The 13,626-nt window shown below is 36.8% G+C and overlaps 1 protein-coding gene across 1 annotated transcript; it reads right to left on the bottom strand.

The window, feature by feature from the left end:
• Positions 1-173: 173 nt before the first annotated feature.
• LOC110854194 (ABC transporter G family member 20) lies at positions 174-11,397 on the bottom strand. The gene is made up of 20 exons (XM_022102595.2): positions 11,017-11,397; positions 10,030-10,314; positions 9,377-9,536; positions 9,154-9,308; positions 8,654-8,722; positions 8,538-8,576; positions 7,086-7,179; positions 6,043-6,404; positions 5,346-5,430; positions 5,190-5,283; positions 5,008-5,045; positions 4,016-4,193; positions 3,828-3,943; positions 3,199-3,269; positions 2,997-3,044; positions 2,303-2,520; positions 2,175-2,229; positions 1,454-1,485; positions 1,225-1,342; positions 174-734 (listed from the first exon to the last, which is right to left on the bottom strand). The coding sequence occupies exons 1-20, from the start codon at positions 11,100-11,102 to the stop codon at positions 632-634; spliced, it is 2,406 nt and encodes an 801-aa protein (XP_021958287.1). The 5' UTR covers positions 11,103-11,397; the 3' UTR covers positions 174-631.
• Between the last annotated feature and the right edge of the window lie 2,229 nt (positions 11,398-13,626).

The raw sequence follows: 13,626 nt of genomic DNA, 5'->3' as shown, positions 1-13,626 counted from the left end.
ACTATACTGGATTTCTAACGGTGTACATAATATGTAGCAGCTTATTTATGTTGATTTCTCGCATGCAGAAATGTGCCTCTCTTGTTTGTAATCGGATCCGTAATGACGTCAATAAATGCGAATTGCGACTTTACATACGTACAAAAATTCTTATCTTGTTCTTTTCCATCTCGTACCTACAAAATTCGTTTTTTTCTTTCTTTATTTATTGAAATGGTCGGTTTCCTTTCGTCCGTTTGAGTATTATACAACGTGAGATTATTACACAAAAATTTGCACATTTACATAAACAAAGCAATATAAAGTTAACTTAATTAACTTAGAAAACGATTAAAATTTAAAATATTTTGTAGTCGCGATCGCGAAACAAAAATGATTTCTTATACATAAAAATTTGCGCATATACAATTAACTTAAATAACTATGCATTTAATTAACTTATTAGGAAAGAATTAAAATGTGGAATATTTTGTAAAAAAATTATCAATTATTCTGGACATAATATAGAAATAAAATAAAAACTTGTACATTTAAACAGAATAAAATTAATTTAGCTGATGCTAAACTATGGATTTAATTAGCTTAGAAAACAAAATTAAAACTTAAAATATATGTTTTGGGGTATTTTTTATCAATTTTTCCGAAGCGTTACTTTATGCACGAATATACCAAGAATCCAGTACAAACAGACCCACGCGAAGGTGGAGAGGAATCCAGTCCAGACGTAGATGTGACTAATGTAAAAAAAAACGCAAAATAAAAAAATAATGCAAAATGTAAAATAATAAAGTCTAATGTAAAAATGTAAAAATGTAAAAATGTAGAAATTGCAAAATGTAAAATTATAAAATCTAATGTAAAATGTAAAATACAGAATTTAGAAAAGCTAATGCAAAATGTAAAAATTAAAAAAAATCGCATGCAAAAATTTAAAATAAAAAAATCTATCATAAAATATAATTTTTTGAATAAATCTACTGCAAAATATAAAAATTAAAAAAGAAACTAATGAAAAACTTAAAATGTATCATTTATAAAAATCTATTGTAAAATGTAAAACTTTTACAAAAATCTAATTTAAAATGTTAATTTTTAAAAGTCAACTGTAAAATGTCAAAAAAATATAAAATGTAAAATTTAAAAAATCTACTATAAAATGTAAAAATTCACAAAAATCTAATGTAAAATGCAAAAATTAAAAAAAAATTATGACGTAAAAATTACCTAAATCCCCACCCACGAACGACAATTGAACGGAACGCTTCGCACGCTAAAGTCCCCGGAAGCCCGTAGGATACATATTGAAGGATAATTGGCATCCCTTCAACCGGCCAAATTGACCCTGTGATAAATTAAATTATGTAATAAGCAGCATGCCAAAAGTTTTTATGGAACTTTTTGTTAAACATGAAGTTCAATTAAGCGACGAAAACTTGTGTAAGTAAGTACTTACCAGCTAGGAAAAAGTTTGGGAAAATGATGGCCCTGGAAAATATGAGGAGAAATTTTTATAATCGCCAATAACAGAGAGGAGAAAGTATGTATGTATCATAAGTAGAGTTGTACGATGGGCAGAATTTTGAGAATTTAGAGTGTGGAAATATTTCCTGATGTTTGGAAATTTTGTAGAGTTTTGAGGGCGTAAAATAAATTTCTAGCAGTTTTTGGGCGTGAAAATGAATTAGTAGGTAGCATTTTTGGCACAAAAAGGTAATATTCTTGGGAATGAAAAAAATTTTGCATTTTTGCATGGAAATAAGTTCATGGCATTTTGACTATGAAAATAAAGTCACGAGAATTTGGACATAATAGGATTAAATTCATGCCATTTTTGTATACAAACAAAATTTTTGGCCTGCATGAAATAAATTTGTGGCATTTTTGGCATGAAAATAAATTCATGGGAATTTGGGCATAAGATTAAACTCATGCCATTCTTGGTTTGATATGCAAACAAAATTTTTTGCATGAAAATAAATTTGTAGTATTTTTGCCCAAATTTTTGCAAATTGTTTTTCTGGATGTGAAAGTACATTGTTTGCATGAAAATAAACTGGTGGCGTTTTGGTTACACAAAAATCCAAAATGAGGCAATCTGACACGTCGTAAATGTCTCAATATGCCTCCCTCGGCCCCATCTACATTGTACAATTCTACACGTATCAATTTCTCACATGGCTAGCAAGATTCCTTGAATTTCTTCCTTGCAAAATGACGCTATTAGCAGACCTAAAATGTCCATTGCATCGAAAATATTAGCAAAGTAGTGAAATATCACTTTAATATGTTCATAAAACCCTACCCAAACTGATCCCCGCAAATCCATTGAGGAGGATCAGCAGCACGGCTAAATAGGACGATCCGACGATGGTAATTTTGAAAATGAATATCAAGATGAGGAAAGATGCCAAAGTTTGCATGCATAAAACGATCCCTTCCGTCGCAAAGTAGGATAACATGATTTCCCAGGTTTGCGTCCCGGCGACACGTGCTCGTTCCAAGGTACCTTGCTTTTTATCCCTGGGAAATCAAAATTGAAATTTTTACAAGATTTTTACACAAATTTGTAGTTACAAGGGAGGTCTTCCAGCGTATGTGATCCGATTTTGAGAAAATTTGTGGGAATCGAGCACAAATTTAATTAGTATGAAATTTGCGAAAGACACGATCTCCCAATTGGCACGTTTGGGACAGATATTTGCATCCGAAGAGGAGAAAGCGCGTCGTAAAGTCGGCAAATTTTACACTTTCTAAATTTACTGGGCGTTTTCTCCTCTTCGGATGCAAATATCTCTGCCAAACGTGCCCATTGGGAGATCGTGTCTTTCGCAAATTTCATCTTAATTAAATTTGCGATCGATTGACACTAATTTGCTCAAAATCGGAGAGCATACGCTGGGAGACCTCCCTTGTTACATGCAAAAATTTTTTGGCTCTTAAAAATTTGAATTTTTGCACAGATTTTTTCATAAAGTAGTCAATTTTTTCGTACGTACCAAATGTATGTAATGCAGCTGCTGCAGAGTGGGAAGAACAGGGCGACTCTGTGTGGATAAGATGGGAAAAGTTTGGTCGTTATCATTATTAATTTCTAACCACGAAAGTAGGTATCTCAAGTACACCAACTTTTGCAATATCCGTGTAGTGCTAATTGCGAATAAATGCGGTCGTAAATAAATAAGTAAATTCACTTCGTACCCGACAAGCATTCCGGCTGCGACGTATTCCCGCAGTTCGAGATCGTACCGTCCGTAGATGGGATTTTGAAACTGTTTTTTAGAGTGGTGAAAATTAATAGGTTTTTTTGAATCAGTGGCCGCGGAACGAGGGTGGGGACAGAGGGGACAATGTTATGTGAACCCCTCCCTCCCCTATCCTACAATGTTAATGTCCCCAGATGTCCCCACGGCTTCCGCGGCCACAGGTTGCATAGGTTCAACGCGAAATTCACAGGCAGATGATTACATTACAGTGGGCGCGGAAGTGTGGAAACAGGGGGACAATGTCCCCACGGTTGTTCGATGTCCCCATTATCTCCCCATGTTATATGAATCCCTATTCTATAATATTAACGTCCCCACAGCTTCCGCGGCCACTGGAAGAATTCAGGCTACTCAAATGTATGAACATGGTACAGTGGCCGCGGAAATATGAGGACAGAGGGACAAACGGTTATTCGATGTCCCCATCCTGTCCCCATCTTATATAAACCCCTCCCTTCCCCATCCTACAATGTTAACGTCCCCAGATGTCCCCACGGCTTCCGCGGCCACTGTTCCTGATTGATTTTTGGCTGCTGCATAATTTAGAAAGTTTGACACATTTACCTTGATCGGCAATCCGCCCAATTCCGGATTTAACCCGCAATTAAGGAGTAATCCTTGCACAAAAGTTTTGTAACTTTCGAACACGATCTTTTGCAGGGATTTGGTAACGACGGCATCTGCGTCATAATCATTATGCAAATTAATTTGGTGGTGAAAAACGCTGAAAATTTGTTAAACTTAAATATTACTCGAGGCATCCATTTCAAACAGGATCATGGAAGTTTGCAAGGTTTCATTATCAATTGAAACGCTGGACACGGATCGTTCATACATCGCGGTGGAGTAGCCTTCCAAAAAAGTCATGAAACTTTTAATCGTTCCCAATTTGATGTCATTCCTGGCAGATTCTTCATCATGGTAATAACTCTGAGGGGAAAAAATGGTCACTTATTTTATTTAAGGTGGGACTCGATGACTCATCAAAAAATCAGCACATTTTAAAATGTTTCTCCCCTCTGGGAATTTATTTTAAAATTCTGGACGCAAATTTGTAGAGCTGGGAGTTGCCAATTTTTTAAAAATGTACACTCCAGATTTTGACACTTTTTGAAGGAGGAGATCTCAAGTTTAAGAAGCCTTCAGAAAAATTGGAACTGGTCGAAACTGGCGCAAAAAAACGCCATTTCATTAATCAAATTACCGACTACAAATTTGTCGTTCAAAATTTTAAAATAAGTTCCCAAAATCAGCACATTTTTAATCATTTCTGGGAACTTATTTTAAAATTCTGGACTACAAATTTGCGTCAGTGATTAATGAAATGGCGCTGAGTTTTTAAGCGAGTTTCGACGAGTTCTAATTTTTCTGAAGGCTTCTTAAACTTGAGATCTCCTCCTTCAAAAAGTGTCAAAATCTGGAATGCATATTAAAAAAAAGTGGAAACTCCCTGCTCTACAAATTTTTTTGTGCAGAATTTTTTAATAAATTCCCAGAGCTAAAACACGTACTAATTTTTGACGATTTTCGCGATAAGTCATATGTTGACAAATATTGACATTTCTAGTGCCAAAATTGGCCCATTTTTCTGCAGAAACAGGTTCTCCAGGCACAGTTGTATTTACTGCTCAGTAGCAAATTTTCTACCTAAAGCTGACCTAACGAGCAGCATTCTGCACATTGTTTTTCCGATTTTCACACAGATAACGCTTTTATTTGCATTTATTTAATCTAAATTAATTACCAATTGTATCGTGTCCAACGGCAAAGTGCTGAGATACACTGGAATAATAAATTTGCATATGGTCACTATTATTGCAAAAGTATTTAGCAAGATATGTACATATGCTGTAATGAATTGGCATAAAAAATTTGCATATTGCGAATATTTAGCAAGTTATACTATGAATGAATGTATGTACTTACTGCAGCTCAAATTCGCCACTTCACAATTGTCGCCCGTAAGATTGACCGGTTTCAAGGTGCATTCTCCTTCGTAATCGTAATTGACCACGCCAACCTTCAAAGTAACCTCTTAAATTATATTTTATTCGTCTTAGGAGACGAGTTTATTAGGTTCACCTTTATCGGTCGGGGATCGTTTCCCATCGACATTCCCATCACCACGGTTTGCATGGCAGGCAATAAAACCACGAATAGGACAAGACTGGAAATACCAATTATATAATTATATCTCGGAGGATGAGCTGAGTTCATGCGTACTAAAAAATAAAATTTTTTAATGACCAGACGGCGGATATGTATTTATATTTTAAAATTTTTTCATCAGGTGACGATCGAGGGGCAAAATTTGTGCCTAACTCACATCAGTTGCAAAAATTTTAAAATATTTGTTTTTTTTATATTTCTAAGATTTGAGACATATTTAAAAATATTTTTGTCATTATTTTTGATATAAAAAAACACATATTTTTGTAAATATTTCAACGATATGAGACTAATTGTTTTTGCTCAAAGAAGTTGGATCTCAAAAAATCTAGAGTGCAAATTTCAAAATTTCAAATTTTGTGGAAATTCTTACTTTTGCTTTGTTGTACATATCTATTTCATAAATATTTTGCATTTTTATCATATATATGTTTCGTAAATATTTTACTACTTTTTGTGCACATTTCATAAATATTTTGAGGACATTGTCTTTTTGTCATTGTATTTTTGCCTTTTTTTTTAGTAAATATGAAATACATACTTCGATGATAAAAAAATACATGTCCGCCCTCTGATAATAATGTACATTTCTTAGTTCTTATGCACTCACAAAATATTCCTCAACATTACAAAAGCATTCTTCATGATGAGAGATTTGACCCTTGAGAAGGAGTCGAACATGGATTCCAAGCACGTGGGCGCCTTGTACCAGGCAGCTCCGAATTCTCCCCCACCCGGGTTATTGTTACAGATGGAAGCCCTTTTCTTGGCGGGATGGCTGTACCTCCGGTCAACCGTCACTTTCAGAATGTTGCCCGATTTCGAGCGGGACCTTCCATACCCGAGGGAATCACGTTCGTCATCGTGACATATTTTGAGCACGACTTCTTCAAGGTTTTGAGTTTTATACTCGTCAAAAAGGGCCTTTGGAGATTTTTCGGTTAGAAGACGGCCGCCACGCATGACACCGACCTGAGAGATAATAAGGGTGACATGGGGTTATTGAATTGGGGTGGTTTTAGAGTTGTATTTAGAGGAGTGGGTTAAGGAAAATGAGGGGAAATTTGGGCTAGAAAATAAATTTGTTGCAGTTTTTGATTGAAAATGAGATTTTGGAATGAAAATGAGATTTTGGGATTTTTGGTATGAAAATTAAATTTTTCTACATTGGACATGAAAATATCTAAATAGGAAATTTTGTCCATGAATTTTAAATCTTGGAATTTTGGGCATGAAAATAAACCTGGGATTTTAGGGACGAAAATACAATTCTGACATTTTTTTTCATACAATAAAATAAAACTGGCATTTTGAACATAAAAAAATAAGTTTTTGAGATTTGTAAACACAAATAAAAATTTGATATTTTGTCCACGAAAGTAAAATTCTGGCATCTTGAAAAATAAAATTCTAGCATTTTACTCATGAAAATAAAATTCTGGCGTTTTGGGTATACATAAAATTTTGGCATTTTACGCATGAAAATGTACCTTCGACATGCACCATTATAGATGGAATTTCCATCATTGGCTTTTTGGGGGCATTAATTCAAATGAGGCAAATAGGGCATATTTGCATATATTTTAGTACACCCCTAGACTTGGATTAATCGGAGAACGGGGAAAATGAGACAAACTCTTATTTTCTTCGTACCGTATTACTGTGTGTCGCTTCGCCAATATAATGCGTCGTAATAATTACAGTAGTGTGCCCATTGGAGACCATCTTTTGCAGGTGCTGCCAAATACTGCAAGCAAAATAAATGTTGCAATGAAATAATCCCATAAAATGACAGTGTTAAGTTCTGGGTCGGTCCGTAAGTCAATGCAAGTCGCCCCGTAGAGGAGACAAAGAAGGAAGCGGAGCAAACACTGCATGCATGAATGCATGAACTGCTACCCCATACATACATCAACTGATCAACCAACCATCATTACTCATCAATAGTGGTTATCATGATAAGTGATCGTGATAAACACTATTAATTAATTATTTTAGTTTGAGAAACTCCACCCACAGCGAGTGGCATATCAATTCGAATGTATTTTTGACGCTGAATCCAACGCCATTAATGGTTTTGACCTCCGAGGCCCCCGTGACCTTCCCGTGACCGTGGCAGCCAAATATGGCTTATTCGTGATGTCGCATATCAATTCGAATGTATTTTTGACGCTGAATCCGAATCCGTCAATAGTTTGACGTTAATTATAGAAGTTGGGGTTTATGGAACTGAACGGGAGCGTGAAGCGCGGGAATATAAATAGTTAGCTATGCAGTTACTCCCACACGACGGGAATTTAAGTAATTAGCTATTCAACTACTCCCACAGGGGGAAATCAAATTGTACTGTGACCAGGTTAATTAAAATGCAGTATGACTGGGGCAAACCCTCACTCTGATGTATGTATGTAGTACGACGAAGTCTCCACTGGGAATTATTTAAAGTATAGCATGACGGATTTTTCGCTTTGGGCACACCCCCCACTGGAACTCTAGAACCCGGCCTTGGCCGGGCTATACGCCAGTAAGAGATAAATAAACATGAAATGAAATGTGTATCTAAAGCTTAATTGAGTTTCTCTCAAAATGTTTGCTCATCTAATTCGGCTTAATTTGTGTCAACACGAGAGAGCGAGAGTGGCAGAATTAGCAAGAACCCAGTGACACAAGCAGTGTGTTGATTTGGAGGATAAAAATTAATTCTAATAAATCACTGAGAATGGGGACGCAAACCGTGTTCAACCCAGATTATTTTTTGACTAGGTTAGTTTGAAAGAGCAACTCGGTAGAAACAACGTTTAGTGCGGAATTTGCGCAGATGCGAAAAATTTGGCAAGTTTTGGGTGCCGCAAGTTCGCGAAAATGCTTGGATGCTGGACCTTGCGGCTTGCGGCTGCAGTTTCACGTTTTCTCGAATTTGTGGTGCCTAAAGCTAGCTGAATTTTTCGCATCTGTGCAAATCCCGTAATAAATTTTGTTTCTAAAGATTTTTGTAAAAATCTAAAAATTTATTTCTAAAAATCTTGTTTCTATTTCAAACTATCATGGTTAAAAAATAATTTGGTTTGAACATGGTTTGCGTCCCATTGTAAATTATTTACTTACTTATCGCGCAAAACGGGGTCCACGCCGACGGTCGGTTCACTAAAATTGTTTTAAAATAATTAATTTCCCTTAGCCAATGGATGATTGATGAAGGGTGATATAAATATATTCCATACTCGAGGATAAGGAGGCTGGGCGAATGGATAAGCGACACAGCGAGTGATACGCGTCGTTTTTGTCCACCACTGAAAAATAATTTGACCCAAATGTTTGACACACATACTTAGAACAGAGGTCTCCTAGTTTATGCCCTCCGATTTTGAGCAAATTAGTATTAATCGAGCACAAATTTGATTAGTATGAAATTTGTGAAAGACACGATTTCCCAATGGGCACGTGCGGCAGAGATATTTGCATCCGAAGAGGAGAAAACGCGCAGTAAATTTGGAAAGTGTTAAATTTGTCCACTTTAAGGTGAGTTTTCTCCTCTTGGGATGCAAATATCTCTGCCAAACGTGCCCATTGGGAGATCGTGTCTTTCGCAAATTTCATCCTAATTAAATTTGTGATCGATTGACACTAGTTTGCTCAAAATCGGAGAGCATACGCTGGGAGACCTCCATCATTAGTTACTGGACTAATTTGCTGGATAAAGTCACAAATTTAGGATACCTACCTGAGAGTAGAAATTCTCCGAGTCTCTTCCGGCAGGCTGAGCAGATTCATGAGAACTTCTCTACTTTTGTCGATTTGTGACTTTTTCATGCCGTACAAACTTCCAAAGTAGGTTAGCGTTTCGCGTATGTTGAAATCTCCGTAAAGAGCGGTCTCCTGTTTTTGACGGGACAAAAAGTAATTTTTTAGAGATTGTTCCTGTCGTCACCACCGATTTTTTTTACCTGGGGCATGTAACCAATCCTTTTTCCGGGCACGCCACTCGCCACGGTGCCCGTTTTCGAGCCAAAAATTAAAATTCTTCCAGAATCGAGATGTTTCATGCCGACCACGGCGGTGAGCAGGGTCGTCTTTCCGCAGCCGGAAGAACCCAACAAACTGTATCTGTTGATGGGGAAATATTTGGGTGAATTTGCATAATCGAGGTATTCATGTCATTAGTTAGAATTGTTGGCAAAAAAACAAAGTTCGCAAGTTTCCAAAAAAATTCATCTAATAATTCAATTGTGAATTTTCACATCTCAAAGGGTCTCGAAGCATGGTTTTGTAAAAAAAAAATATTTTTTTTGGAAAGAGACCCAAACAAAATTCGCTAGTTTGCGAAAAAATTGGGTTAATAAATAATTCATTTGCGAAATTTGAGCATCTCAACATGAACCCATTTGAGCATACACCCATTTCATAAACCCATTTGAGTATTTCATCATGCAAAAAATTGTGAAATAAATAGACAACGTTTGAGATGCGCAAATTCTGAATTTTCAAGACAATTTTTTTTTGCGAACTTGCAAATTTTTGTTCGCTAACGATTAGAACTCGTAATTAATACCACTACTTATTCATAAATTTTGGTGCGAAAAAATGTATTTCTTCTCACATTGTTCCCTGTTTCACCGTCATGCAAAAATTGTCCAGAACAGGTCTCGATTTAGCCCCATGTGTAAAACTTTTGCACGCGTTGACCACGACGACGGCGGCGACGGCGTCGTCATCTCGGACGTAGGCGGGCAACGAAGTGAAACCGTTTCCATTCAAGGTGATTTCAGTGTGATCTTTGGTTTCGAAAGGGCCCTCCTCCATTATTATCGTGGGGACGGGGGGAACTCCGTTGAAGGCGGGATTTATGTACCCGTTTTCTCCAGTGGTGGTGGGAGGTAGTTTACTGGTGAAATTATGGTGGAGATCAGTATATGTAAATTTTGCCAATTAATCAGGATATCGATCTATCTCTATTAATTACGGATTAATTAATTACTAGCATGAAAATCGACCTGTCCATTTTTTCTGCTGAGACAGGACGTACGTGTAGAATTTCGTAGAATTTAGCTACGAGTACATATACAAATTTTTGTCGAGCGAGACATGATCTATGTATTTCCCCAGAAAATTTTTAATTTAAATATGCAATATTTCGCATTTCGACGCTAAAATTGGCCAATTTTCGAAAGAATTGCTGTTTTTTGCGAACCATTCGGAGGAGTCCAAGTAATCGTCTCATAATTTCGTATTTAGAGACTACAAATTCCAGAAAGATTCTCCAAATTTCGCACTTGCTGTAAAATTATGCCTCCAATTTCGGGGAAAAATATATGGTCTCAGTTCGGAAAAAATCTTCTATATTTCCAGATTCCTCAAAAAGTTCTCCAAAATTTTTCACGGAAAAATTGCGCCCTCAATTCAAGAAAGAAATATGCTCCCAGTTCCGAAAAAAATCTACCAAATTTCACAAAAAATTCTCCGAAATTTCTCATATAAATTATGCCCTCAATCTCCCCAAAAAAATCTCTAAAATTTCTCACTTCTAAAAACATATGGTCTCAATTTCCCCAAAAATTCCCAAAATTCCACAAAAAATTCCACTTACTCCATAATAATCTCTGCCTCGGACTCCTTTTGATGAATACAAGCGTCTGAAAACGAAAGTGTCGTGACCCTTTGTAACTGAGCCATTCACTGATAAATAACAAACAATGCGACGAAAACAACTAAAATTAATGGTAAACAACAACTTAAACAACAACTTCCAAAAAAAATCCAAGTTAGGAACTTGTCCACGCGATGAACAATTCTAATCCGACCCAAATTGAAGACTGACACTGAAAGTAATTACCATTTCGATATATACGCAAAATTATGTATGTACATTGTACGTACGACATTTCATTCTTAACTTGTTTGATGCTACTGTGTCCATCCATCCATTCCACAACAATAAATATTAACTTAATACCCTTCCTCCACCTTCATCTAATAATCCTTCGCGTATAATCAGCACTCTTCTTCTGATACAAGTAGCAGTGGCCGCGGAAGGAGTGGGGACAAACGAGGGATAATGTCCCCACGGTTATTCGATGTCCCCATCATCTCCCCATCTTATATAAACCCCTCCCACCCCTATCCTACAATGTTAATGTCCCCAAATGTCCCCACAGCTTCCGCGGCCACTGCAAACAGCTAGAGAAGTGATCACGTAAGTCTATGTAGAATTTGTTAGCTGGCTGGCTTCATGTTAATTTTCTACTAATAAGAGCGTTCGGAGAAGACTGCACGACTATTAAGTTTGTACATGTGCATACAATGTAAAGAAGGGGGAATTTCTGTTTTTAATACGTGGGTCACTAACTGAACTGACATCAACCAACATGGCATCATTCGAGCAGTGATACATATGAGCTGAGCGTGTGTTTCATGGAGTGTGTTTTATATTTTATTTTAAGCCGTTTATTGTGATCGTTTTGTCCGTCCGTCTGTCTGTCTGTAAGCAGGATATTGACAAACGCACTTTTCACCATTGTGAATCTAATTTCTTGTACTCGGTCGAGTTCGATAATCAGGTCAATCGATCACTCCCCCAAGCGCCCCACGCGGGGGTCTGGTTCAATAGTTTTAGTCAATAATTTGTGGGGTGTGCGGGGTTTTGCATATTTTGACAAAAATTTCACCACGAAATCAAAACCGTCAGTATTTTTGACATCTGGCTTACCCATGACCGAGGTCGAAGGTCATAAATCAAACAATATTCATGTCATGTCATTTTATCTTTTACTGTACAACGCCACTTTTTTATGTTCGTTTTAGACGGTTTATTTTCAGCATAAAAAAACTATAAAACATACTTTAATTCGTTACTTGTTGACTTGATGGGAAACTATTCAAAGTGAAGGATACATTGTTTGCTTTATGATTTTACATGCGTGTAGATTTTTACAGGAAAATAGTGCCTCTCCGTCGGTGCGGATGCACTCACATTTTATTATCTGCCGAGTACATTACCATCTCATAGTTGATAGTGCTGTTTTTGAGATATGTACGTATTTTTCGAAATGATAACTGACATCATTAGCTACCGAATTCATAGAACTCGTCATGTGGTGATGATGATGATGAATGATGTACCTGTGATTTTTGAATGTGTTTATAAGCCGTTTTCCATGCAATACACCGAAAATGTGTAAATCTGTGCATGAGAAATAAATATGTATGTATCAAAAGCCAAGTAATTGTAATTGTACTTCTGTCAAGGGCGAGCGTTCCACTGTCAAGTATTATTTTTGAGAAGACATATGACATATGTATGAAAATTAGTGAGCATTTATTTTTTCGAGTGGAAAATTACACAATTTTACCCAAGAATAAACAAACGTAGCAAATGAAATGTAGCAATAGGGTGAAATCAGTAATACCCCCCCCCCTCCTATAAATTGTGACCTCACCCCCTGACCTCGATGGGGGTAGTGGTCCAATTTACCCCAAAAGTTGATAGGATCTTTCCCCTGGGGTCACGTGTAAGATACCGCAAACGTATTTCGATTATCTCGATCTGTTCTCAGACAGACAGACAGACGGACAAAATCTTCGCATAACAGGGTTTCACCTAATAATAAATCTCCTTGATGGGATTACAATTTAAAAAATCCGTAATGATGATGTAACTTAATGTTTTTAATATCTAACGGTCAGTTCAACAGAATGTATTTTAGAGGTTGTGCTAATAATAATGACTCAATATTTGCAAATATTGACTTGGCGAGTACGTAACAACAAATATTTGAATTACACAGGTGACAGGTAGTCGGACATGCAATTTCATATGAATTTCATAGATTAAAAAATTAATATAATTTACTGTTGCCGTCCCAAGTTATTTATTCTTCTCGGAAGGGATTTTTAGCAGGTAAGCCGAAATTTTGGCGAGGTTTTTCCGCCTTTCTGAAGTCATCTTTGAATCCTTTTTCGCCAACCTTCCAGCGAAATACATGTAAATTTTGGCCAATTGTCGATACACGACCACCTTGAACTTGTGCTACCACAACGTCGAATCCGGTACAAGTGGCCACGGACGCTGTGGGGACATCGGGGGACAGTAACATTGTAGGATGGGGGGAGGGAGAGATTTATATAACATGAGGAGATGATCCGGACATCGAACAACCGTGGGGACATTGCCCCTCTGTTCCGCGGCCACTGATCTCAT

This window comes from Folsomia candida, unplaced genomic scaffold, assembly GCF_002217175.1.
Source record: "Folsomia candida strain VU population unplaced genomic scaffold, ASM221717v1 Fcan01_Sc009, whole genome shotgun sequence".
Classification (NCBI taxonomy): Eukaryota; Metazoa; Arthropoda; class Collembola; order Entomobryomorpha; family Isotomidae; genus Folsomia; species Folsomia candida.
Note: the sequence above shows the minus strand (reverse complement) of the source record. Positions and strands in the feature narration are given on the sequence as shown.